At 41.2% G+C, this 25767-nt stretch overlaps 1 protein-coding gene and 2 long non-coding RNA genes across 5 annotated transcripts in view; 2 read left to right on the top strand and 1 right to left on the bottom strand.

Moving 5' to 3' along the window:
* Positions 1–1627: 1627 nt before the first annotated feature.
* Positions 1628–6006, top strand: LOC115597912. The gene is made up of 4 exons (XR_003987250.1): positions 1628–1804; positions 4965–5053; positions 5717–5821; positions 5915–6006. It is a non-coding gene; the product is annotated as an uncharacterized LOC115597912 (long non-coding RNA).
* Positions 6007–9537: 3531 nt separating this feature from the next.
* LOC115597798 lies at positions 9538–25082 on the bottom strand. Of its 2 annotated transcripts, XR_003987175.1 has the most exons (4): positions 25006–25082; positions 22750–22859; positions 16160–16309; positions 9538–10002 (listed from the first exon to the last, which is right to left on the bottom strand). It is a non-coding gene; the product is annotated as an uncharacterized LOC115597798 (long non-coding RNA). The 2 variants fall into 2 exon arrangements; XR_003987176.1 differs by lacking the exon at positions 16160–16309.
* Positions 24624–25767, top strand: part of TMEM65 (transmembrane protein 65) — a 34237-nt gene continuing 33093 nt past the window's right edge. For both annotated transcript variants that reach the window (XM_030444449.1, XM_030444448.1), the window contains exon 1: positions 24624–25135. In XM_030444449.1, the coding sequence (XP_030300309.1) occupies positions 24793–25135 (343 nt within the window). In that variant the 5' untranslated portion in view covers positions 24624–24792. The remainder of the gene's footprint in view (positions 25136–25767) is intronic.

Raw genomic sequence — 25767 nt, 5'->3', positions numbered from 1 at the left:
CCTGTCTGTGTTTAGTGCCCTTCTTGAGAAATCAGACACTGACTGTATTAGAAGAAGGTCTTTGAAGAGGTGGAAATCTCCAGAGATATCAGAAGAGACATCTTCTCATTGCCTGTCCAGGAAAGCTGGGTGGTTCCCAACCCTTCATTTGACTGAAGCTGTGTGACGAACAGCTCAGTCTCCATCAGAGACTTAAGAAGTGACTTGTAAATTTTGGGAGGGAGCTGAAACCAACCTGACTGACTTTTTACACTCTTGTATAGGTGGTTCCAGTTCCCTTCCTATCTCTCTTCACTGCAAGTGATGTGAAGCACAGAATTTTTCTTTTATGAACCAGTTTCATGTTTTAATATTGTGACATTGAAAATACATTTTTAGCAATTCAAGTAGTTAAGATCAATATTATGTGCATTGTGATGTATAGTATGTATATGTATAATACGAATGCAAGATGCAGATTATATGCATGTGTTATAAAGATGTACTGTGTAGTACATAAAATATTGAAAAGAAAATGCAGATCAGTGCCCTGTTTTGAAAACATCATCAGAGCCTTCTCCCACTTTTCTCTCAGTTCATTAATACAGTGCAGTTTGTGAAGTTTTTTTGACTTTGATATGATTCCATTTCCCTAAGGATGGCTTTTTCCATAATTCTGCTCTTGTGTGTTAATCATAGACTTTGAAGGGAGTATTTATGGTCATGCAACCTCAGGTGATGTGTAACAGGCTGTGAAATATCAAACAGTAGTTCTTATACCTGAAATAACTTCTATTCTTCAGAAAGAGATTCAGCCTTCTTTTGAAGATCATGAAGGGCAAATAATTGTTTTCAGAATTTCAAGCTTGACTTGTAACCAAGGCTTCACTCCTAGTTATCAAATTCCTTGAAGATTCCTAAGGTGATATAAAACTCCAGTATTTGCTTTGATTAGAGCCACATCAAATATTTGCATGGACATCACATGAACTTTGCTCAGCCTCATGTTCCACTGCATGTTTTTTTAATAAATCTTAATGAAAACCCTAATTCCAGTTTTCATCAACACTGAGTTCCTACAAAACCCACATGAACGTGTGATTTCAATGTAAAATCAGTATAATATTGACTTATTTGGTTGAATGTCCCCTTTAGACTTGGGACAAAAGAAAATTTCAGGATAGCTGCAGGTGTGAAATGCCAGGAAAAACTCAGACAAATCCTTGTGAACCGAGCCAGAGGAGTTATGTGCACCTTGAAAGTTAAATTCTGTGATAGGGAACGTCACATCCCAAAACAAAATTTAATTTCAATCTGCTTGCTTTGTTGATTGCTGTCACAACTTGAAAGACCCCATTCTGTACAGACCTTTTCAAGAGCATCTCCAGCTCCCCCTTGGTGCTGTCTGGGCTGGCCAGAAGATGGCAGGCGTGTTCTGCGGGAGGAAGGGAAGTGTGCCAAGCAGAGACGGTTCCGGTTCTGACAAGAAAACAAATCAGTCAGAACTAGAAAACCGTTACCATTACTTTCATTATCCTTGTAATGATTAAACTGTAAAACAGCAGCCGGTAAGAAAACCTGCAATGATTTACAGCTGCAGATGTACGGGGGGAGAGAAGAAGCTTTCTGGGAGGAGCCCCTCTGACTCCACTGATGAGGGATGAGCTCTAACACGGTGCCAGCCTTGTCCCTCTGCTGCCTCGCATTTAGTGCCTGCAGCCCTGAAAAAGCCACAGAAGAATCCTGCACAATTAGGTTACAAATACTACCAACATCTCCTCCCAGCTCTGGGCTTTCTGATCCAGCATCCCCTCACCACTGGAAGGTTGTATCTTTTATTGCCTTATGAAATTATGGTGAATTACAGTCTGCTGTTAATTGTTTGCTTTGCTGTTTCTATTTCCTTCTTTCCTTCTGTAACTTCAGCATGGGGAGTGGCAAGGACAAGCATTCAATAAATTTAGATACTGCCTTCCCCCCCTGTATTTTAGATACTGACACTTTCCCCTCTCTGTTGTTGAAGAATAGCAATTCTCAGTCCTTTCCAGAACTGCAAGTAGTCCTTTTATTTCCTTAAAAGTAGAAGAATTATGCCTACATTCCAGCTGTTGGTGACTGGATAATGCTCACTTTTGAGCTGGCTAGAAGTGCAAACCAAGGAAAACAAAGTACTTGCTTCATAGTAGGGGCTGAACATTCAGTTTCTACAAAGTTCTTGTTCACTGACCTGGCATCTCCCAGAGTGGACATTTTCCACAGAGAAGACAAAGCTGAAGAAATACACATGAAATACACATACCACTTAGAGATAAAAAATGTCATGATGCTCATAATGTCTCTGAACTTACAGGAGATCATGTCTAGTCTGGGACCAGAGCTGCAAGAAGTGTGACTTTCTTGACCAAGGAGTTGTACTGTAATTTTAAGATACTCCACTTTACTAGGGAGCTGAATTACTGTCAGTAATTCTCATTTGAAGGCTTTAGCTGATCTCTCAGATATCCTGGGCACAGGTCACTGGTTTCCTCAAAGGTCAGGACAGTGGTCTTGTTATGTTTAGTAATAGCAACTGGCATAGGGAGCAAAGGACAGGGTTGTGAAGCAGTGGGGTAATATTACATAGACCTTTGTCAAAGGTTTGGAAGCCAGACACATTTTATCACTCTAATCTGGCTGAGATGTCATAGATGTGTGAATAACTAAAGCCAAGTCATTGTCCTCCAGGACAGAATGAGCCAGTGTCAATGGCAATGCTGAGGGAGCTTTGTGAGAAGCTGCTACTAGTGAGGAATTTAAGAATCATAAATTAAGAATTTAATTGTGGGGGTGCATTTGCAACAAGAAATTCGAAGGGTCAATATTGCCACTGACTTTTTGGTGAGGCTGTGGGCTTTGTGCACACTAAGCCAGGGCAGTGCCCCTATGCAATGCTGCAGAAGTTGTGTGAGTACTGCCCAGGCTTGCATCAGAATCACCAGACCAGGTAGCCCTGGGCACTTATGGACCAAGCAGAGAATGGATCCCCTGCAGAAAGTTCTCAGGGTGGCCTCAAATATTAATACTTTCCAAAATCTACAGCACATGCAGTCAGTGGAGCTGAAGAGTGGGGAAGGATTTTTGGGAAAGAAGGCTGATAAAAACAAAACAGAATATACCATATACCATAAAGAAGGGAAAGGGTTTTTTTCCCAAGCATTTTTCTTGTGGCTATGACTCGATTTCCATATGCATTTTCTGAGCAGCTGTAATTGTAATGAATAAGGAATGAAAGAAAAGCTTTAGGTGTTTCAGTGCTTAGAAGTGTATGTTGAAAGGGTATAAGAATGACAGATTTCTTCCATTTATTGGAAAAAACCTCAAACCTTTCACAGTTTCAAATATTCCTGCAAATGTGTTATACCTGGGGTTGAGGAAGAAAACATGGCTCCCTCATCCTTATTATTTAATCTTAAAGATAAGATGCATTTCTTTTAGCTAAAAGCACTGCAATATTCAAAACAAAAGATATCCATATACCAGATGAGTATTTTTTTTAGGGAAAAATGTCCAGTGGTGATCACATCTTCTGCATTACCTTTGAGGGCAGGACAAAAGGAAGATGGCATAATATGCAGTAAAGAATTACTCAACTAGGGACTACAGAAAGCTTTCCAGCAGCTCAGCACCAAATGAGCTTCCTGGTGAGTTGTGGAAATTCTCCCATTGATGGCTTTTGTAACAGCAGGTTAGAGAAATAGCTAAAAGGAATATTATTGATACTTTTACCCTAATATGGGAGGAGCATGGATAGTCATTATTCATTTCAAATAATCCAGCAGATTGAAATTTCTGATACCAGCAGATGGTGATGATCAGAATCGGAATTAATATGAATACTTAATTTAATAACTTGCATCAGTGTATTGACTGAACATTCATAATTAATATCTACATAGAAAATGGTGGGGGGTTTCTAGCATTTGTATTATGCCACTGTGATCTGCTCCATTCTACTCCTACTCTATGCTATGCTGTGCCATTCCATTCTGTTCTGCTATACAACATTGTTTCATGGTGCATTGAACTGGAAAAAAATCTGGAAGAAAAAAATGTTTCATTTCTACTGTCTGGGCATTTCCTCAGTGCAGCCCAGTGTTTCCACAAAAGCCTCATGCCAGTACTGCTTTTGAAGAAACATTCCCAGGACTAGATATTAGAAAGATATTAGAAAGAATTAGATACTAGAAAGAATTTCTTTACCGAGAGGGTGATCAAGCATTGGAATGGGCTGCCCAGGGAAGTAGTGGATTCTCCATCCCTGGAGATATTTAAAACCAGACTGGATGTGACACTCAGTGCCATGGTCTGGTAACTGCAGCGGTAGCGGATCAAGGGTTGGACTTGATGATCTCTGAGGTCCCTTCCAACCCAGCCAATTCTATGATTCTATGATATTATGATTCTATGACTGCAGCCTCTGTTTTCCCCAGATTAAAAAAAAATGCAGATACCAACTATAGAAAATATATTTATCTGGCGTGACAGTTCTTACAAAAAGGTCTTTATCTGCACAGTTAGCAAAAATATGCCATATTCTCCTTTCTGAAAGCCATATTCTTGGTCCCCACTCAGAATGTGATTAAACAGGATTCACTCAGTACTGCTCAGTGCTGTGAGAAACCTTTGCAAATTTGCAAGGGCTGATTCCAGAAGCAGCCCTAGATCCTGAATGCTCCCTCCTGCTGTGCTCATAGTTCTGCTGTAGCAGTCATGCACTCTCTGATCAACCACCTCTGAAATCCTTCCAAACAGGGGATGAAGTGGAGTGCTCACACTGGCCTGGATCAGGGCACCTGGGTCCACTTTCTTGATCAGTGGGAACTGATGAGTTCTGTCCTGCTGGGGAAATGCATGGTTCCTTCTTTTATCTCCTGGCAACATGGTTCAGTGGCTTCCATTTATTCCAGTGAAGCAGAGTATGGACTGAGCATTCTTTTCTCCCCTAGATCAGTTGCCTGATTTGGGTTGTTACTTGAACACACGATTGCAGCTGCTGCCATCAGGAAGAGGATGGGATTGTGCACAAGAAGCAGAGGTAAGGAAGGACCCACCACATCAAGCAGTAATGGGCATCCTTTGAAAACATGATTATACTGTTTTTCATCATCTTTGTACCAAAAACTTGCAGTTCAAATATGATAAATATTGTTACTATAGATGCTAACACATTCAATAAATTTCCCACTATCTTTGTTATTCCAGGCAACACATCTATAGAGTAAAATGAAAATAACATAAAGTGGTCATAAAGGGAAGAAGAATATGTGATGTTTTTGTAGTTTATTTACTTATAATCAAAATATTCTGCAGCAGCAGCTGAAGCAGTAAAAGCTAAAGCATTTTAGAAAATTAATTAGAAAGAATATTTATTGGAGTCAGAATTGGACTTTTTAACAAAAGCAATATATTGAAATTATTAAAAAATAAACCACAACCCCCCTGTAGGGCCTTTTGGTGAGGTTCTTTACAGGAAAATAAGTGTTATATGGTCTGAAGGGCTCATACTCTTAACCACACGTGTTGGTGATCATGAGAGGGGGAGAAAGTCATGGGAAGAGCCTGGATATATTACACCTCAGAGTGTAATGTGACTATCAAGGACCAAGTGGCCCATCCCATGATTATTCTCTCTCTTTGCAGCATATTTGTGTAGCACTTCGTTTGCTTTTATTTTTTTTTGTTTGTTTGTTTGTTTCAGAAGCCTGTTTTAAAATAAAAGCTGTTGTGACTGGAATATTTTCTTCTTGTGTTGCAAGATAACATTTGTAAGAATTATAGATGTCCCACTAAGAATTATTCATAGGTATGTGCATGTGAACTTTGCATACTGCAAAGCCAAATTAATCTCTTGAAAGTAAAACATAATTGTAGCCATTGCCTGATGTCTGTTTTACAGGGACCACCTGCAGTGTTGGTATTGTTTCATCTTTGTTCAGCATTTTTAGAGCAATTTTTAACCATCTATTCCTTTTCCTGCCAAGTTATGTTGCCAAATTAAATAAATATTTGATTTCTGTAAAGTTTTTTGTCTCAGTAACCAACACAATATACCGGTCTTACCTTTTCCTCTTCCAGATTTTGTATACTGGAATAACATGTAGGTGTTATATAATGGAATAACCAAATTATCAGCTGCTTTACTACTGTTGAACTCAGTGACATTAAGGAAACCATCTGAGTCCGTGACAAGAGGGTAAAGTTCCTACAGAATTGGCTTAATTTCTGTTAATGACATAGGATCAAGCAGAGGTGTCTAAATCTAAATGTTTTCTCTTCAACATTCAAGAGCAAATAAGAACAACTGCCATTTAAGTTGCTTTCTACCTCTGTAACAGCAATCATTTCATCAATAACATTCACTTGTTTACAATTTCTGTTCTAGTAACACTGTGGCATGCACTACATGGTCTGAAAACAGGGCACATTCAGCCCATTTCAGATGGAAGCTGCCTGTGGGTGATTTCACCTCAGTCAGTAGCAGTTCAGACATGGACTGAACTGAGGGATAGCATTTACAGGTCTAGTATTTGAAACAAAATCTGAGTTTATAAAGTCTGGACTTTTTGTCTCTGAACACAGTGCCTTAAACATTATAGTGACAGGTGCCAAGCATTACTCAGGTAAGACATAAATATTTGCCCAAGAGAAGCTGATTTTCTTACCTGTGGTAGTTCTGAGCCTTCAGTGATCATGTTCTCTGAGGGAAACATCTCAGCTTTCAACAGATTCCTTGATTTTCTGATAAATCTCCTTATATAACCCTCCTTCTCCTGTTGTGTTCTTCACTTTGTCATCCGTCACTGACCTCCATCCTGGTCATCCTTCCAGTCCCTATTGAATCTTGACAGCTTTTTGAAATGAAGGAATAAAAAATATTTGTGTATTATACCTATATATATATATATATATTTCAAATCAGATTTGAAAGCATTTTCTTTTGCAGCTCCCCTATTGTTCTGTGCTCTCCTTTTCCCATTGTACTTAATATAATTGTACTTTTTAAAAGATACATAGTGTGTAAAGCATCTTTTTGTAAAATCCAATACGTGCACTGTGAGCTGCCTGACAGTTGTAGCTGTCAGTGGAACAGGGAAATTGCAGATCATAAAAACCTAGACTGGATAAAACTGTTAACCAATAACCAATATAGAATGTTCCTGGCTAGGACTAGGGGAGTTAAACAACATGAGTTGATAATGCTTATTTTCTTCATCTCTTAATGTCTTTGATTGCTTCACTGAAGTTGAAATGAAAACCAGTGATTTATGTGGAGAGAGATTTCACCCTTCGTTCCCCAGAAAGAAATCTGCTTTACATGGCAAGTAGCTGTAGATGGTAAGTATTAATTTGTTCTTCTCAGCCAAGTGATTTGTGTGAGAGAATTCAGAAAACAACAGAGAATGCTCTGTTATACAGAGCTGGCTTTGTCTAACCATCCACTCCTACAAAGTTTAAAACACTTTTACTTTCTAGCATCAAACACCTGGCAATTCTTCACTAATATGTTAGAGAGGCAAAAGTGAATAATTTGCTCTCATTGCCTCCGCACAGGTTTTCATTCAGGTTGTTTTCAAAGTCATTTAGTTTTCACATTATTTGATTAGCCATATAAGCCCTCTTGTTCTCACTTCTACGTCCCAGAATTCCATGAGGTTTTTAATGAGTCCATTAAGTTCTGGCTCTGGGACACATTACCACCTCTGCTGCTACACACACACAGAGGTGCTTGGAGAGGGACTGGTTTGCTGTTTCCTAGATGTCCCCCACTTCCATGTGTGCTTAGAGATTATAAATAATGTAAGGAAATAAAATCTCCTTCCTTAGCTATCAGCTGCTTTTTACCATCCTCTTTAATCTCCACTTCTGTACAGCAGGAAGATCAGTTTAAGCAAGAGCTGGGAGCAAGGAAATTTTCAGGATTCATTTATCTGTTAATGGGCTCTTCAAAGTGATTGCTGGCTCTCTCCTAATCACTCCTAATTTTAAGGAGACGCACTCCAAGAGCTGAGTGGAAGGTATAAAATTTTGGTCCCCTGAAGTAGAGTTTTGCAACTGAAGCAACTGGGCCAGGATTTTTGTTACTGTCTCCTTCCATTCTTATCACCTGGTTTGTTTGCTGGAGCCAGTTCCAGGCTGGCAGGTATTTCTCAGCAAGGTGGTTTTTCTGGGGGAGGGCAAGAGGGTTGCAGCTGCAGCTTTGATACTTTCTGGTCAGATGTGGTTTCCATTTGATGTGAGGCTTCTGGAGCCCTCCTCCCCTTCTCCAGCCCTGCATGATGTCTGCACACAGATCTGAGTAATACCTCTCACCCATCCTCTTTGTTAACTCATCAGGTGCTGCAAAAACTGTGATGGCTGTGGATTGCTGACATGAGAGAAAACCAACTCCTTCTGAGGCTTTACTTACTATTAAAACAAAGGCAGAGGAACATGCAGAGTGGTTCCCAGCTGGCTGGGCTCTGAGGCTGCAAGCTGATGTCTCCAGCTGCTTATGGATGCAGATACAGGCACAGTGCTCTGCAGGCTGGGAATACAAAGGCATCTGAGAGGTCTGTCATCAGCTGTGTCTACACTGCCCTACTAGATGGCTGCTGAAGAGAGGTGGTTGCACTCTCTGCAGTAGTTGCCTTTACATATGCCCCACACAAGCCTCTGCATCTTTTTAGTCCTTGCCCAGTTCCTTGTTTGTCTACCAGTGCAGGCTTGGGTTTGTCTCTGAAAGACCTCAGGCTGTAATCCTCCCTGCCCCTGGTTCTCCACTGCCCACCCAGGATCAGACCAGAAGTTACTGTGTGCAGCAGCCCCAGGATCCTGCAGTGAATGAATGGAGCAGGATGCTTTTCCTTCCCTGTAACATGCAGCTAACCTGAACTTACTGGGGAAAAAATTACTGCAGGGTATCACTCACCAGCTTCACCTGAGCCACAGATACTGTCCTCTCTAATGTAACATACTTAAGCTTCTCTGTTGCTTTGCTAGAAATAAGTAGAAAAACACTTTATTAGAAAGAATAAATTCTTCTAAAATCTTGCATTTTCAGATTGCTTTTAAATCATTTGAGCCAGTAATAATGTATCACTTACCTGGATGCTGGAGCTTTGTGACAGAAAATAGAAGAAGAGATTTTGAGTGAACTAATTTTGTATGGGATATTTCTGTCAGTAAACAATTAGAAGCTCATTCTACAAATTTAGAATATGTAAAACTGAACGTCTACAGCAAAGGCTGAGAAAACTGCTTTCTTCTTTTCCCATGAGGGTGTCCTAAAAACAAATAGGAACTAATGTAACAGTCTAAGTTTCACATATAACAAAGAATTCATCTTCTGATTTTGAATTCAGTTGAGGTGCTAATGAATCCTTCCATAACACAAAAAACTTAAGCCTTAACAATTGCATTTTAATGGGATCCTTCTAATTCTGATAAGGATCCACAAAAACATTTGGTGATGGCAAAGACAGAATATATTCCAGGGCGGGAAAAACGCAGAAAGCATCATGTTTTCATCAACTACACAGTACAAAAACTAAGTTTCCAAGTTCCATAATCAATAATCAAGTTTGCATGAAGAGACACTATTCCTTTCAGCCCACGGTGCACAGTAAAGTGATTATCTCAAAATTAAGAGTATTTGAAGACAGTTAATGGTAAAGATGCCATGAAACTTCATAGCAAAAAACATGACAGTAGGTTTCACTCCCCCTCACCATCTTCCACCCTCCAGAACCAGCAAAAATAACATGAAATGTCAAGCACAACATCAAAATAATTCAAGAGTGATTTGCTGTTCCTAAAATACTTATATTGACTTCTATTTTATTACCCACAGATGTGTCTGGCTGACCATGCATGCAAGCCAGAAGGTGTTTCTAAATCCAGCTGTTTCTCTTGATGCTGCAGGCCAGAATTCTGAGTGGAGAGGGTAGACAGGGACAGGCTCTGGAGTACTGGTGAGGTTTCTTCTTTAAGATTCAGGACTGAGGCCTAAATTGTGAGAAAGAAAACACAAGAATTAGGTCAGTTAGTGAATGCAGGAAGAAGGGAAAATGGAGGCTAATGGGGCATCTGGTGAGGCTGTGAAGCTGAGAATGAGTAATTTCTTATCAGGTGAAGTGGAAAAGAAAGATTTAAAAAAGGAACAAACAAATGACACACAGCTTAGAAAGTGTGGGTAGCAGGAAGAACAGTGACACCATTAATCCAAGATAAAAGAAGTGAGAGGACAGGTATGCTAAGAGAGCTGCTGAGTTCAATCACTACTGCCTAGAGTTAGTCATTGAAAGAATCTCATTATATGTCAAGGAGAGAAAATGGTTTTCATTCACGGATTTCAGAACCTTTCAAAAAAGCTTCCCTATTGCTTACACAGGCAAAGTACAGTCATATAGTAGGAACAGATAAAATTGGGATAAGGCCAAAGAAAAGCAAATATCAGTAAATATTACAACAGTGTAGTACATTAATATATTTTTGCTGCTGGATTATACTGAATGAAACACCTCAGCTGAAAAGAGCTAAATATTTATATGGATTAGGATTTGGACATGCATATGAATATGGAAAATGGATATAAACCTTTATGTTTCAGGAGATGAGGAAACCATTAAAGACACATGGTTAAGGAGATATTTATCCTTTTTGTGCTGTTGCCTAAAACCTTTCTCACTCATGACAATCAGACACTGGACAAAACAATCAAGTATCTTATTGATACAGCATATTTTGGTATGATAAATCTCTTGGGAGCTAGAAAAAAAGTTTTAAAATTAACATAGCTGATTTTTCACTTAAATTACTTTTTTTTTTTTTCAAGTTTATCAAGTAATACAAACTTTCAAGTTTGATATTTTGAATGAATGCATGAAGACTGTTAGTGGTCAAATGAAGCTTTAATTTGAAACTAAAGAGAAGCACTGAGATCAGCCAATTTGCCAATTTGGAATCAAGTTTTACAGACAGTCCATTGCATCTGAGCTTGGGATTCTTAAGCTGTAGTGAAATGCCAAAATAAGCATTTGGTCCATGTAAAATAATGTAGAGTTCTCTGACATCTGTGGAGGAACCATTCGTCAGAGCTTTGTGGCCTCCAAGTCACCCTCACATGACTACACAAAAAATAACTCAGTGGAAAATCTCTCTTAAGAGCTAGGAGCACATGTGCTTACTCTGCAAAATCCTCCTCATTTTTGTCACAGGCATAACAAATTCAGACCAAGAAGAGATCTTTAAAGTAAATGAGAAAAAGAAAAGTGGGCTTTCCATACTTTCTTCCAGCAGGTCTGTCTGTGAGTGTTACTGCATAGTATGCTGCACCCATTTATTTCTGTTTTCTATAAGTATTTTATTTGAAGAGGGCTGATAGTTTTTAGCTTTGTGATTTTCCTGTATTGAATAACACTTAGAGAAATTGGTCCTCCTTTGTCTGTATTTGTCCTAAGCTCATATGGAATTGATTTTGTATACTCCATGATGCAAATCATAACAGGGCTAAAACTGAATTAGTAAAATGCATTAATCACTGTCACAATATCTTCCAAAGCTCTTCTCTTTCTTGCTGGGCTCCCCTTGTGAGAATTACCCTGAATCACCTCTGGAAGGAGCTGTACTTTAACCTTGTCATTGTTTTGAGGAAAGCTCCAGAGTGCAATTGGGTGGCTGCCTGGAGATGGGCTTTAGATCGAAATTTGCTCCAGGATTCTGAGTAACTGTTCTGAGATGGGGTGTTTCAGAGAGGAGGCACAGCTCACATTCCTAACGAGACCTTGTTTATCATTCACAGAGAACTTCTATCTGGCTAGAAAAAATCTGTCCCTCTCTAAGGGCGTAGAGAAGACTTTATGGTATTTGATCACTGCCTTAAACAGCATTTTAAGTAGTAAATATATAAATGGAGAAAAGAAGATATTGCAGTGCACTAATACTTGTTATTAACATGAGAAACTTACATTGACACATTGTTTCAAACACAACTTACTACATGGAAACTGTTGCAGTCTACTCAAAACATGATAGATCTGTTTTTTCCTACCATCAGGGGAGACCTCATCACTCTCTACAACTATCTGAAGGGAGGTTGTAGCCAGGTGGGGGTTGGTCTTTTTTGCCAGACGACGTTCAACAAGACAAGAGGTCTTAAGTTGTGCCAGGGCAGGTTTTGGTTGGATATTAGAAAGAATTTCTTTACGGAGAGGGTGATCAAGCATTGGAATGGGCTGCCCAGGGAAGTAGTGGATTCTCCGTGTCTGGAGATATTTAAAAAGAGACTGGATGTGGCACTCAGTGCCATGGGCTGGGAACTGCAGCTGTAGTGGTTCAAGGGTTGGACTCGATGATCTATGAGGTCCCTTCCAACCCAGCCAATTCTATGATTCTATGATCTGTGTTCCTAATATCCTATGTTAATTTAGGAGAGGTGGTGGCCTCCAGCAGACTCTGAAGAGACTGTGGCAAAGATGAGACTTCAGGGTAGATACAATTGTTTCTAAGTATTTAAAAAACTTCTGCGCAGGGGGAGATGCTGTCTCAACTTAAACTTGGTTGAAACTACTGTGTAGACAAAGCTTTAGGTGGCCTGGACTTTTTTTACTGGATTTTAAAAAAACCCAAAACAAACCACCAAACATTTTAGAAGGCTTTAAAGCCAATCCAGGCTGCACTGGGACTTCAACAGCATTAAAAGCAGTGTTAGCTGAAATACTTTGAACTTAGCTTGAATTTTTCATCTTACTGTAGATTTTGCAAATAATTTATGTCTAACTTTTCTTCTGATCCCATATGGGATCATCTCCTCTGCTCATCTGATGGGAGATGTGACTGGATGCCCAAGGATGAGCTGTCCATCTGTCCCGTGGTTCCCAGGCTGGGCTGCATGCCCATGTCTCAGGTCACAATCTGCATCACCACTGATGCAACCCCACAGCTGCTGCTTCTGGAAGGGGTCCCTGGCCTGGGGCACTGCTGGGTGTGACACAGGGATGCAGGGCAGAGCAGGTCACCTGTCCCATCCCCTCTGTGGCCTCAGGAAGCAGGAGAGAGCCCATGTGGCTGTACAGCAAGCACCTGACCTGGAAGTGCCAGAGCAGGAGATGATGAAGAGGGAATCAAATGAGTAAGTCTCACAAGCAGTGCATGAGACTGGGCACACCAGTGATTCACTATCAGTGTTTTCACTGCTTGTAAAATAAAGTGGAAGCACCTCCTTCTAGTGAGAATCAATTCAGTAGATACACAGGTATCTATCTCTTTAAAGGTAAAAAGTGCTACATAAATGTGTTATCAGAAGGGCAAGAGGAGATATTACCTGTGAATCCTTGGTTGCTGAAAATCTTTATCACTAACATTACAATAGTCAGTGCTGGACTTCTCTGCCTGCTGCACCTCCTGCTTCCATCAGGGCCTCATTCCCTCACAATGTTTGCAGCAGCTGCAGCAATCGTACTGGTGTGAGTATTTGAACCAGTAAGACAAAAAAGAAGGGCTTGTAATTTAATCCTTAAAGATGATTATGTATTAATCTTTATGAATATGTATATTACCCCATCCTTCTAAGCACAGAATTTTACCTATTGCATGTAAATTCCCACTTGTCCATAACTGGATCCTTATAGCATATCATTCTAAACACTGAGACAAGTTTTTTTCTTTAATTTTCTGATTATAAAGGAAACTACATGGGCTCTCGTTTTTCTTTGGTTGTTAAATCTGCTATTGAGCAATTCACTTCCTGATGATTTGCTGAGAACAGGATGAAAAAAAAAAAGAAGCTTCCATCACATCTTCCAAAACAAGAGAGAACACACCCAGAGGTAAAGTGCATGCACAAATAGAATTTAAAACAGGTTCTGCAACATATTTTATACATAATTACATATTTTATATAAGACTGTACAAATTCTTGATGGTCCTGGCTGGTTGTGTTACAGTTGCATAGACCTCTCAAGAGCTCATGAAGCTTTGATTTGTTCTCAGTTAGATTCTTGGCCCTTAAGATTTCTTCTATGACAGATGCTTTCTGTCAGTATTAGAATAAAAGGGCTTCTAAAAGCTGTAGACTTAAGTTCTCTGAATTTTGCAGATGTTCTACATTGTCAAAGTAGTTTAAAAGGCCTCATCATAATAAAAAAAATTAAGCTTTTGATTTTCTTTTTTTTTATTTGGCAGACACTAGCAGAATGTGTATTAGAATGTTAATCTTGGTGTTTTTGTCTTTGACCTCAATTTAGGATCAAATATACTCAGAAATTTGTTAAGATGTAAAGTTTAGTTATCCAGATAGCTTGGAAAATTGGCATAGTTTGTTAAAAACACTTGTAGAAGCCTTACCTTACTCGTTTGATTATAAATAATATTCACAGAGTTGTGAAGACATAATTAGCACATGAACAGAACATGAATTTACAGATTACAGGGCTGTAAGAAGCCCTGCCCTTCAAATTAGAGAACACTTATCCCTAACTTTCTGCTGCCTCAGTTGCTATCTGATCTTCAGAAGAGATAAGGATCCTCTTCATGTTATTTGGAGCTAATGGGGCCAGCAACACTGAGAAGACCTAAAAGTCATGTGCAAGCAGTTCCAACCTCTCCCTACCCTACAGCAGAGTTCCAGCATGGGCAATCCCTTATAGTTTTAATGATTGTCATGATACAATAGAGTGGGGGTTTTGAGAGCTCAAGTTTTAAATTTACATAAGAATCTTTTAAAATTTTTTAATGTAAGTTTCTAGTAATTTTAATTATGATAAAAACCTTGACATTAACAAAATGCACTTTGCACTTGCACTTTGCAAGCCCCAGACTGTAACAAAAAAAAAAAAAAAAAAAAAAAAAAAAAGGAACCATAACCTAAAGGGTGTTTTGTAGAAAAGAAGCAGTACAACATTATTCTAAATCTCTGATTTAGGTGCAAGCTGCAGGGTCATTTTCAAGTGTTTTCCATATATTAAACCTAAGCAAGAGCTCTAGGTAAATGAGAAATGAATGGCAGAGACTGGATCAGAATAAAAAAGTATGGACATCTTTCTATGCTGATTCATTGATGTTATTCCCATTTTATAGGTATTATAAGTTGCTCTTCTTGTATTCTACCCCTAAAATTTCATATGTGCTCATCACAGATCTCTTCAGCCAGCTATGCTTTGGTAATGAAATTACCCAGCCACGGAAACAACTGCAACTTTCTGTAACACAGAAAAACCAAAGGCAATTTCTACTGTTGAGAATCTCTTAAGATGTGTTTCCTGGTGTCTGATACACACTGCCAATTTACTAAAAAAAAGGTCCTTGTTCATGACGAGACTTCAGATTGCTTATTCTGAAAAATTTTCATCTTGTAACCCTATCTTATTTTTATGTGCCATGTTAAATAAAAGGCTCAAATCTCAATTCCATTGGTATCTATGCCTTGTGAAGTAATTTTTAAGAGAAAATAGTAAGAATATAGAATCGCAAAAATACAGACACACAATGAACACAAGTGAGCACAATGCATTTTTCTGTCACACATGTGGAAGAGTTGGTTCTTTTTCTTTGTATAATCACAAAATGAGCTTGCATATAGGAGAGGGGGAATTAATTACATTATCAATAATTTGCTCATAGCAACAGCAAGAACAAAACTTCTGCTCACAATTCTGCTTGTATTTCTAAGTGGCACTGGGAGTTTGAGCTTGGAAGCTGCCTCTCTGGAGACCCCCAAATATCCTTAATATGTCAAGAGAGGAACATTTGCCTCAGGTCCTTCACACCATGTCTGCATTACCACCTATTTTGTCAGTCACAATGTGCTTCCAAATCCTTGACAGGAATAATTTTGTAAATCATTTTAAAATCACATTTGTTAGTGGCAATACAGCATAAAAGAGCAATGCCTGGTATCAACAAATAGGTCCTATGGTGACTCATGGCTAGCTAATTCTAGAAAATCAGTTGTTTCACCCACCATTATATTTCATACACAAAAGCCTAATTATTTTTTTTTTAGGCCAAAATACATAATTTCCAGAAAAAATTTGTTGTTCTTGAGGTAACAGTTTATACTGACAGAACAAATTTATGTTCTGGATTAGTCTGAGAGAGAACAGTAAAAAGAAGGGGATAGATATGAAGTTGGTTTAGATTGTGGAATTTACCTTCTGCCACGTACCCTGGTACAAGATGCAGATCCCTTTTTCTGCACAAATCATCAGAAAAGCCAAAATCCCACACATTCAGCTCATGTCCTGTTGTCCTGTGTATTTATTTCCTGATGGAGAACAAGCACTCAGATGACCAGGTTTCAAATCCTACTCAGGAACTGCAGCAGAAAAAGTAGTGTAAGTAAAAGTATAATCTGAGGAAAAAGCAGTGTATCCGTGCTTTCAGGGTGGTTTTGAGTAAAGTTTTGAGGTGGTGAGGCTTATGCATCTGGAAGTATCTAAGAGTCAGTCACTCAGGATTTGATTTACAATCTGTGCTGATAGCCAGGACTGAGTAGAGGGTGGTTGAGCTCATCATCAGACAGGCCTCTAAGATAAGTCATGTGGGTTGCCCTTCTGAGGTGTCTGCATCTCTTCCTGTCTGCATTGGAATTAGAGACACCTGAACACAGACACCTACACTGCAGATGCCACCACACATATCTAAATTAAAGTCTAAATCTGAACTGGTTGCTCTGATTCTGCAGTCCACGGAAATCTGAAGTTCTGGCAGTAAAGGCCAGAGGCAAACACAGCTCAGGCAGACAAAGGAGACTGACAGAAACTCTACAAGGGTAACAGAGTCAAAACTGTTCCTGTGGCTGATCCAGATCACACAGGATTCAGGGAGTAAGGGGCAAAATTCCAAGAGGCATCACAAAGCTGAAATGTAAGAAACAAATGACCTTACATTCCTGGCAGAGATCACTGAGGTCTGGTCAATTATGAAGCACAGTAATAAAATTAAATTCACAGTTTCTTGGATTACATGGCTGTAAAGAATTCAGGTAGGACAGGCTCTGGCTGTCCTTGCTGTGGACAATCAGCCTTAAATGCTGAGAACCATTGTTGGGAGCAAGCTTTTTAGCATCTTTATTTCTCGTAGTTGCACAAGCGCATAAAAAACCAGTGAAATAAAAATAAAAAGAAAAATAACAATAAAATGTTTTAGTTAATTTTCCTGTTATAGCAATACTATAAACTGAATGGTTATGAAGTATTACAGTGGGTGAAAGAAGTGGCATAGCTCCACTGAGCCTGTATAATTTCAAGTACCTGAAATTAGGTACCTGACTGCTGGCTCAAACCCTCTGTTTGTCAGATAGAGATACCTACATATCACATTCATTCCCACAAAGGCAATTTATCTCCTCTCCATCTGATTTTTTTTAACAGAAAGATCTTGAAAATAATTTCCATCTGGCATTGAAGTACTTGGGGAAAACAGGCCAATAAATCAATAAAGATGTTTTCAGATGCTGCAGCACCTTTTATGCCCACATGCATATTCTGTATATTTACTGAACCCACATTTGAAAAGAATTTAATTCAAACAGTCTTTGCTGTAGACTGAGAACAAAAAAGAAAACTAAAGAGTACAGTAATGGTCTACTGCATTGGTAATAAATAGACTAAAGGCTGATCTGCTTGTTTTGTTTCTTTTTCTTTTAAAAAAAACAAAGCAATGAAAAATTCAGACACATAATTATTCTCTGCCTGAGAGAACACAGGTACTTTATTCACACTACATTCTCCCACAGGCTACTGAGGTCCTGAAAAATTCAAAAGAAATGAATTTAAGCAGTTTAAAAGCAAGATAAATTCTTCCATTTCATAAGTGAGATACAGACAACTGGCAGCAAGCATTCTTTATTACACAGAACTATTTGAGTGTACCCACTCTAGGATCTTCCATATAGCTTAGAATGTGAGAGAGACCAGCAGCATTGGTTTGGACATTGTTCATGGAGCCCTCTGTCCCTCTGGTTCATAAACCTCATCTTCAACAGTGATGGATGTCTGACCTTTGCATGAATGTAAGAGACCCCACAACAGGGAGGTATGGGATAACCTGCTCTCCATATAAAGTGGTGTTACAGTTTGAGTGAGGCACTACAGAGGGAGGGATTTCAGGCTCTGACAGGGGCAGAACACAGAGGGTTGTATTCCCTCCCATTCCCTGCCCGTACTCTACCAAGCTCAGGCAGCCCGCAGCCTCTCCTCTCTTCCGCCCCCTCCTCCTTTCGCTGCTGTTCTCCTGCGCTCCTTTACCCCCAGCTCCCCACCTGCTCTTCAGAATCCACATCCATCGGGCTCTAGCAAGAGCTGTGGAGCCCCTCCTGAGCTGACCCTGCTGCAAGAGACCCTCAGGCACCTATCCCTGACAGCATCCAGACCGGGCTGTATGTATATTTGTATACATTTGTATTTTGGTTCTTTATCCCACGTGCTACTGCCATTCCTGTAAACCTGTTTGCAGTTTTATTTTCCAATTTTAAGATTATCATCCTTATTCTCCTTTATCTTCCCTTGGAAGGGGGGAGGGGAGGGTAACAGATAACAATTCTGTCCTCTGGTTTTTGGTCTGCCCAAACCACTAAGTTGTGACAAGTGGCTTGTGACTGAAGTTTGGGCTTGTTCCTGACTCACAATGTTCATTCTCCTTTCCAACTTTTTCGCATTTAATTTTGACAACGATTCTGCTAAGTGTCTTGCCTTGTTGTGACTCTTCTTTAGCTCAGAGCATTTCCTTAAAGAGCTTGCAGAGGAGACTTCATACTCTGCATATTGCTTTTTGGCAACACTCAGCAAGAGCACAGGGAAAAAGTAAAGGGTGAGGGTGGACCTTGAGAGAACGCAGGGAATGGGGCCAAGATATAATGCCCAAAATCTCATACTTTGCTACAATTGCCAGTTTTCTGTTCCTGCCTATGAGATTAGGATCCAGATTCATCCCATTTTTTGCACTCTTCACTTTCATGAATGGATGAATGATGTCAGCTACTTGGCTGGTCTCCTGGATAAGACTTGTGTATCCAAATTTTGGGAATGATACCAGTGCTTTCTTTTGTTTATTTATAAAAATACAGTAATGATTATTACAGTTGTCACCTAAAATACTCAATGTAACAGGTACTCACTGTCCTGTTTGAGCCAGGTTTCTACTTACGTAGACTAGATGCTAATATTGTAAAATAAATGTAGCAGTCACAAGTTTCCTGTAACAGATGGACATCAGCTTAATTGGGTCATTTTGAATTTAGTGACACAGCAAGACTTCACACTTTGGTCTTGGTAATACTGATTTGCACACCTGGTGCAGCAAGAGTATCCTGCTTTGGCAGGGGGATTGGACTTGATGATCTCCATGAGTCCCTTCACACCCCTCCCATTCTACCATCCTATGAAGAATACAGTTAACTCTGCACTGAAGCAGATAACATATTTAGATAAAGAAACAGAGAATTTTCCTACTTTTTATTTAATTAAGAAAATTTTGTACAGTTAAGTCTGATTCTGCTTAGTTTCAGCTTCAAGTATGACTTGCCATACATCAATATACATTGATGGATGTGACTGTTGTAGAATTTTATTGTGTGCTGAAAATGTTTTGTAAACTAAGTTACTTAGAACTATGTTTACCTTAAACTCACACACTTCTAGTTAATAAAGAGAATAAATGGATCTTTGGAGTATCCTACTAAGAAGCATTTTTCTAAATCTTTAATTATTCTCCCAACTTTTTGAGCTATGTTCAATTTATCTTAGGCTGAGGGCACTCTAGCTGAAAAAACAGGGAGAGATGGAGAGAGGGAGAGAGGGAGGAATAGAAGAAGAGGAGAAGAGAAGAAGAGGAGGAGAGGAGGAGGAGAGGAGGAGGAGGAGAGGAGGAGGAGGAGAGGAGGAGGAGGAGAGAAGGAGAAGAGGAGAAGAAAAAGAGGAGAAGAAGAGGAGGAGAAGAGTAGAGGAGGAGAAGAGTAGAGGAGGAGAAGAGTAGAGGAGGAGAAGAGTAGAGGAGGAGAAGAGTAGAGGAGGAGAAGAGTAGAGGAGGAGAAGAGTAGAGGAGGAGAGTAGAGTAGAGGAGGAGAGTAGAGGAGGAGAGTAGAGGAGAAGAGTAGAGGAGAAGAAGAGGAGGAGGAGAAGAGGAGGAGGAGAAGAGGAGGAGGAGAAGAGGAGGAGAAGAAGAGGAGGAGGAGAAGAGGAGGAGGAGAAGAGGAGGAGAAAGAGAGGAGGAAGAGAGGAGGAAGAGAGGAGGAAGAGAGGAGGAAGAGAGGAGGAAGAGAGGAGGAAGAGAGGAGGAGGAGAGGAGGAGGAGAGGAGGAGGAGAGGAGGAGGAGAGGAGGAGGAGAGGAGGAGAAGAGGAGGAGAAGAGGAGGAGGAGAGGAGGAGGAGAGGAGGAGGAGAGGAGGAGGAGAGGAGGAAGAGAGGAGGAAGAGAGGAGGAAGAGAGGAGGAAGAGAGGAGGAAGAGAGGAGGAGGAGAGGAGGAGGAGAGGAGGAGGAGAGGAGGAGGAGAGGTGGAGGAGAGGTGGAGGAGATGTGGAGGAGAGGAGAAGAAAAGAGAAGAGAGGAAAAGGAAAGAAAAAAGAGAGGAGAGAGGAGAGGGAGAGACGAGGGGGAGGGGGAAGAGGAGGGGGAGGGGGAAGAGGAGGGGGAGGGGAGAGGGAGGGGAGAGGAGAGAAGAGGAAGAGAAGAGGAAGAGAACAGAAGAGAAGAGAAAGAGGAAGAGGAAGAGAGAAGAGAGAGAGAAAAAAGAGAAAAGAAAAAAGAACTTCTCATCTTGCATTTGATAACCCCATGTTTATATATCCAAACCCTATCCTATCCCTTTCACATCCAGTGTTGCATAGGGAGCTTACTTCAGACTGCCTGTCATGATCCTCAGCTTTGTTTAAACTACACAATGTGCCTGTTTCTTGAGTGTAAAAGAATGGAGTAACTTACAATGAACAAGATGAGGACCAGAAATGGCCTTGACATGATGTAAGCACTGCCCCATGCATGCTGCAATGAAGGACTTCAGCTCTATCCCAGCAAAAAAACAGTGGGGTCCTAAGCCAAAAACTGTCTTGAAAGAATGTGTTTATCAATATAATAATGTATATGATTGTTCAAGCCTGAATGAGGAGAGAAACCATGATAGAAAGATTGTTTGTACTTGATCTACAGGCTCCCAAGACTATAGATAACTTAACTTCTAAATGACAAAATCTTGCAAGTTTTTGCACTATATCTATAAGCAGTAAGGATACTTTAAGCTTCTAATCTTATCTTACATTCATATTTTACACCATAGACAGGACTCTGAATTTTACCAATTGGTCAGTATATTTCAGGGCTCCTTTTTTCAGTGAGCATTTTGTTGCATTCTTTCTGGATTCCTCCATCTGCCCATACAAAAACAATTTAGGCCCATAAACAATTGCAGGACCAGAAAAGCCACGTTTTTTTCAGGAATGTGAGGCAGAAGAAAAGGACCTTGTCAATGCCCCTCTGAAGATATTTATCTGGAAGCTTCCCAGAAATATGGACTTGCCTAAATATACTGTTTACGTGGCAAAGAACAAACTATGCATAGTTGCAATTTCTGGTATCAGTATTTATCAACCTCACTGTTTTTTCTTCATGAACAATATCATTTTACTTTACCACATAAATATATAATTAGTAAGTGTGCATCCTATATTTACGTAGGATGAAGGCTGCCTAATATTTCCTGCCAATCTGCACCAAAAGACTTGTTTCACAGCTCTGCAGTCCTTAGAAGGCCTTGTAGAAGTTCTGGTAAAGATGGGTGGTAATTTTTTGCTCATTTCTTCATAAGCATTTTTCTAGCTTTTAAGGCTGAACATTGCCAATTTTTCTGTGTAGTATTGTAAGCATGTTCCTCCTGCTTTTTTCAGTTTATGTGTAAACCAGTTTTATTAGTTTGCTTGCTCATAAAATGAATCATGTTGGGAGAAAATTAACGTATCATCAAGAAAACAAGAAAATAAAGGGAAACTTATGCATTTTTAAGCACATTGTGAAAAATATGTCTTTTGGCAGGTTCACAAACTCTGCTGGAATGTCAGGGAATAATAAAAGTTATTCTACACCACCTGCTGAATCAAGTAATTACAGTGTCAGTTTAGCCAATTTCACTTTTTCATTAAAAAAATGTGCCAAAAAAGAACTATGGAAAAAACCACTAGGTTATCTAGTTAATTTCCTTTCATTGAAGAATAGAACCTCCAGAGACATTTTTATTCCAATTTATTCAGTGTAGTTTTAAAGGCTATGGAAGGCATAAGCCAATGTTATTGTCCATAGAAGAATTTAGTGTCTGCTAAACCACAGATCATATCACAGAATCATAGATTGCCTAAAGTTGGAAGGGACCTTTAACACCATCTAGTTCCAACCACCCTGCATGGTCAGGGACACCTTCTCCTAGATCAGGTTGCTCAACCCTAATCTCTGTCTTGACATATAAGTAATGACTTTATTTTTGCAATTGTATTGTATCATGTCTACTTATTTAATAGGCTTGCACTTTTCTATGTGGTTGATATCCCAAATACCTAAAGGCTGTGTGGAAACTCTCCATTCACTGACATTGATTTCATATTCATTTCATCAGAGATCCACACAAGATCCTGTCTACAGGGAAGCAATTCAGAGGCTGACATGTTACAAGAAACTCTTCTTCCAAAGAAACTCTTTCATTTGGTCTCTGAAAACACCTGCAATGTTTTGAGTACTGTCAAAATGCCTCAAGAATAATGCAAATGCACTCACCTTTTGCAACAGATGCTTGGCTGGCTTGGGCTGTGCTGATGGGAAAGACAGGGAAGTCTCCTTTCTTGCCAAGCACCAATGTTCCTTCTTTGTAGACTGATGCAATCAGCCTGTGTGAATATAAAATCAAGCATAATATAATCTAAGACTAAATATGTCAAATTGGAGTATTAAAGTTTTGGCATCTGGAAAACTTACTTTTTCCTTATTTTTCAGATGGCATTTTATCAGGTGTTCAGCAATCCCACTGAAAGTTCTGCATTTCTGCATTTTTTATTGAAAAAGTTGTTCCAAAAATTTTAACGTTTTAACGAACTTTAAAGTTCTCAGGAAATAAAACCTGACTGCCACGTTGCCTCTGAGGAGTAGCAGAACCTAACATTTTTTCAATAAAGCTCCTGGGAAGATAAATACAGTTCTGAGCATAGTAAAAGGCTTAATGCAGCTCAGTCAGCAGAAAGCACTGGAAGAGAGCTACAGAACTGTAAAAAATCTCATCTCAGAGGCAGGATCTACTAGTTGCTTGGCAAAAATGCATTTAACTGGAAATTGTAGCCAGCAGCAATCTATCTCCACTAGCTCTCTAGCAGAGTGATAACCTTAATTATAACATTATAGCTATGCCTTTATGTCTTATTTTCTATATTTCTGTGCTCAGTTTCTTTTCCATCTCTAGTATGACATATCCATCTCTACATATGACATGCAAATATCCATAATACTGAACACATACTGTAGGTAAGAGACCTATCTAGACCTATCTGTCATGAGATCTTCACCACAGCTTAACTGCAGCAGTGGACCTGGAAAGAAACAGCAGCTTTTTCATGTAAAGTTTTAACTTCTCCCTGCAAATACTTTTAAATACTCTAGGATGGAAGCAAACTGCCCTGCCAAAAACACCTGGACAAAGTCTGCTGCCTTTGAGATTAAAGGACCTAGATATATAGCAGTAAATATTGAGTGCTTCCATAAGTCACCTTAATATTAAACGAGCAAGGTACACAATAAATTACTCCCTTGTGGTTGTGGTTATTTCTTTGCAGTCTAACTACAAAATCTAATACTTTTTTAATAAAACACATTGAAAAAACATAACCTGGAATACTCCTGACCATATATTCTCGAGAAGTGTTCAGACCACACAGCGGAAGAGGTAAAATCTGGCTTTAAAAAATCTGCCATTCCACAAGATGTAAAATGGTATTTATCCTCAATTAGTACTAGAAATAAAAGCAAAACCCAAACCAAAGACCATAGTGGGTGGTTCAAGCACAAAGCCTGACAATCCATAAAATAAATACAAATGCTATGTGCAGCTAGAGTGTATTAAACCAAAACCTGGATATGCAATACCCCAAGGCAAGGGCCTGAGCAATGGGCAAGACAAGCAAACCCCTGGTTTTGTTACTCTGCTACGAGGCTGCCCTGGGCTGGGGACACCTTTTGTTACGAAGAAAAAGTCCTGTGGGCTTAGAGACATCTTGATAATGGAATTAATACTCCGAGTTTGGAACAGGAGCCTTCGCCAAGCTCCAGGGTTTGGAGGACTGAAGGCACTTGACCCTCGCTGCCCCTCAGGCCCTCCGTGCCCCTAGGCCGCGTCCCGACCTTTCTCCGCAGCCAAGAGAATTCGCCCTCACGGCCGAGGGACGCTGGGCCCCGGGACTGAGGCGGTACCAGACACCAGCGAAACCTCCGTTCCGCCACCCCAGTCCTCCCGAGGATGGATGGAGGCCCCGGCGCCGCCGCGCCTGCGTGGAGCCGCCTCCCTCGGCAGCCCTCCGGCCCGCCCCACCCTGCCCTGCCGCCGGCGCGGGGCCATGGGCGGCAGCGCTTGAAGCGGCCCGGGTGGTGCGGAGCGGGGTGCGGGGCGGGGCGCGGCGCTGCCGCCGCTGGCGGGAGCGGCGGCGGGGCGGTGACTGGGTGCGGGTACCCCGGGCCCAGCAGAACCAGCATCCGATCCGGCAGCACCGGCAGCGGCCCGGGGACTCCGCGGCGGGCGTTTCTGGCGGCCCGAGCGCCGCGCCCTTCCCCTGCCCCATGTCGGCGTGGCTCGGCCGGGCGGTGCTGCTGCTAGGGCGGCCGGGGGGCCCCGCTGCCGCCTCACCCTCCTCCTGCCTGGGCTCGCTGCGTGGCCCGCCGCGCTGCTGCTGCCGGCGCCTCCTGGGTAGTCTGCGAGGCGGTGGCGAGGGGCTGCTCCTCCCGCGGGGGCTGCCGCCGCCGCTGCCGCCCGGGCGGGCACTGGGCACCCACCCCAAGGAGCCGATGGAGGCGTTGAACACGACGCAAGGGGCCCGAGACTTCATCTACAGCCTGCACTCCACCGAACGGACCTGCCTGCTGCGGGAGCTGCACCGTTTCGAGTCCATCGCCATCGCCCAAGGTGAGTGGCCGCTTCCCGCAGACCTCCGGCTCGGCACTCCGCGCACCGGCCCGGCGCTACGCTGAGGGTGGGAAGGGCCGGGCCGGTGCGGGGCTGAGCCCTCGAAGTTCGGCGTTGGGTGCGGCGGGTCCTCCCGCCTTCGCCCGAGTCAGTCCTGGGGCCGAGCCAGCGGGACACGGCACCCGGAGGCGTGAGCCCCCCAGTTTTAGCCGAGCCGGGTATTAATTGGGAGCACAACCCGAAGTTTAGTTTCCAGAAGCATCTGCCGCACCTTCAGAACTTCGAGCGACCCAGCACGGCAAATCATGGGGTGTTTCTCATCTCACCAGGAGTTTTGGAGAGGCGTGGGTGGCCATTTTTTAGGAATAGGAGTAGAAAAGTGCTTCTCTCATAAAATCCTCTTGACAGTAGTGCAGCAGTAAATTGATTTCCGAGCTCATGTGAGACGCTGGGCAGTCTCTGTCTGGGAGCTCATTCATGAATTACACTGACCTGCACTGCCTGCTCGTCCGTATTGCTTCTTGGAAGTGTTGTTTCTTAGGCGGGAAGGTGTGCATGTACTGGGGAGGTTTTGAGATGTATCCCTGAGCATTGTGCTGTGCAACACCGATGAAAATAATTAGCAAATTATT

Source organism: Calypte anna, chromosome 2 (genome assembly GCF_003957555.1).
Source record: "Calypte anna isolate BGI_N300 chromosome 2, bCalAnn1_v1.p, whole genome shotgun sequence".
Taxonomy (NCBI): domain Eukaryota; kingdom Metazoa; phylum Chordata; class Aves; order Apodiformes; family Trochilidae; genus Calypte; species Calypte anna.
Note: the sequence above shows the minus strand (reverse complement) of the source record. Positions and strands in the feature narration are given on the sequence as shown.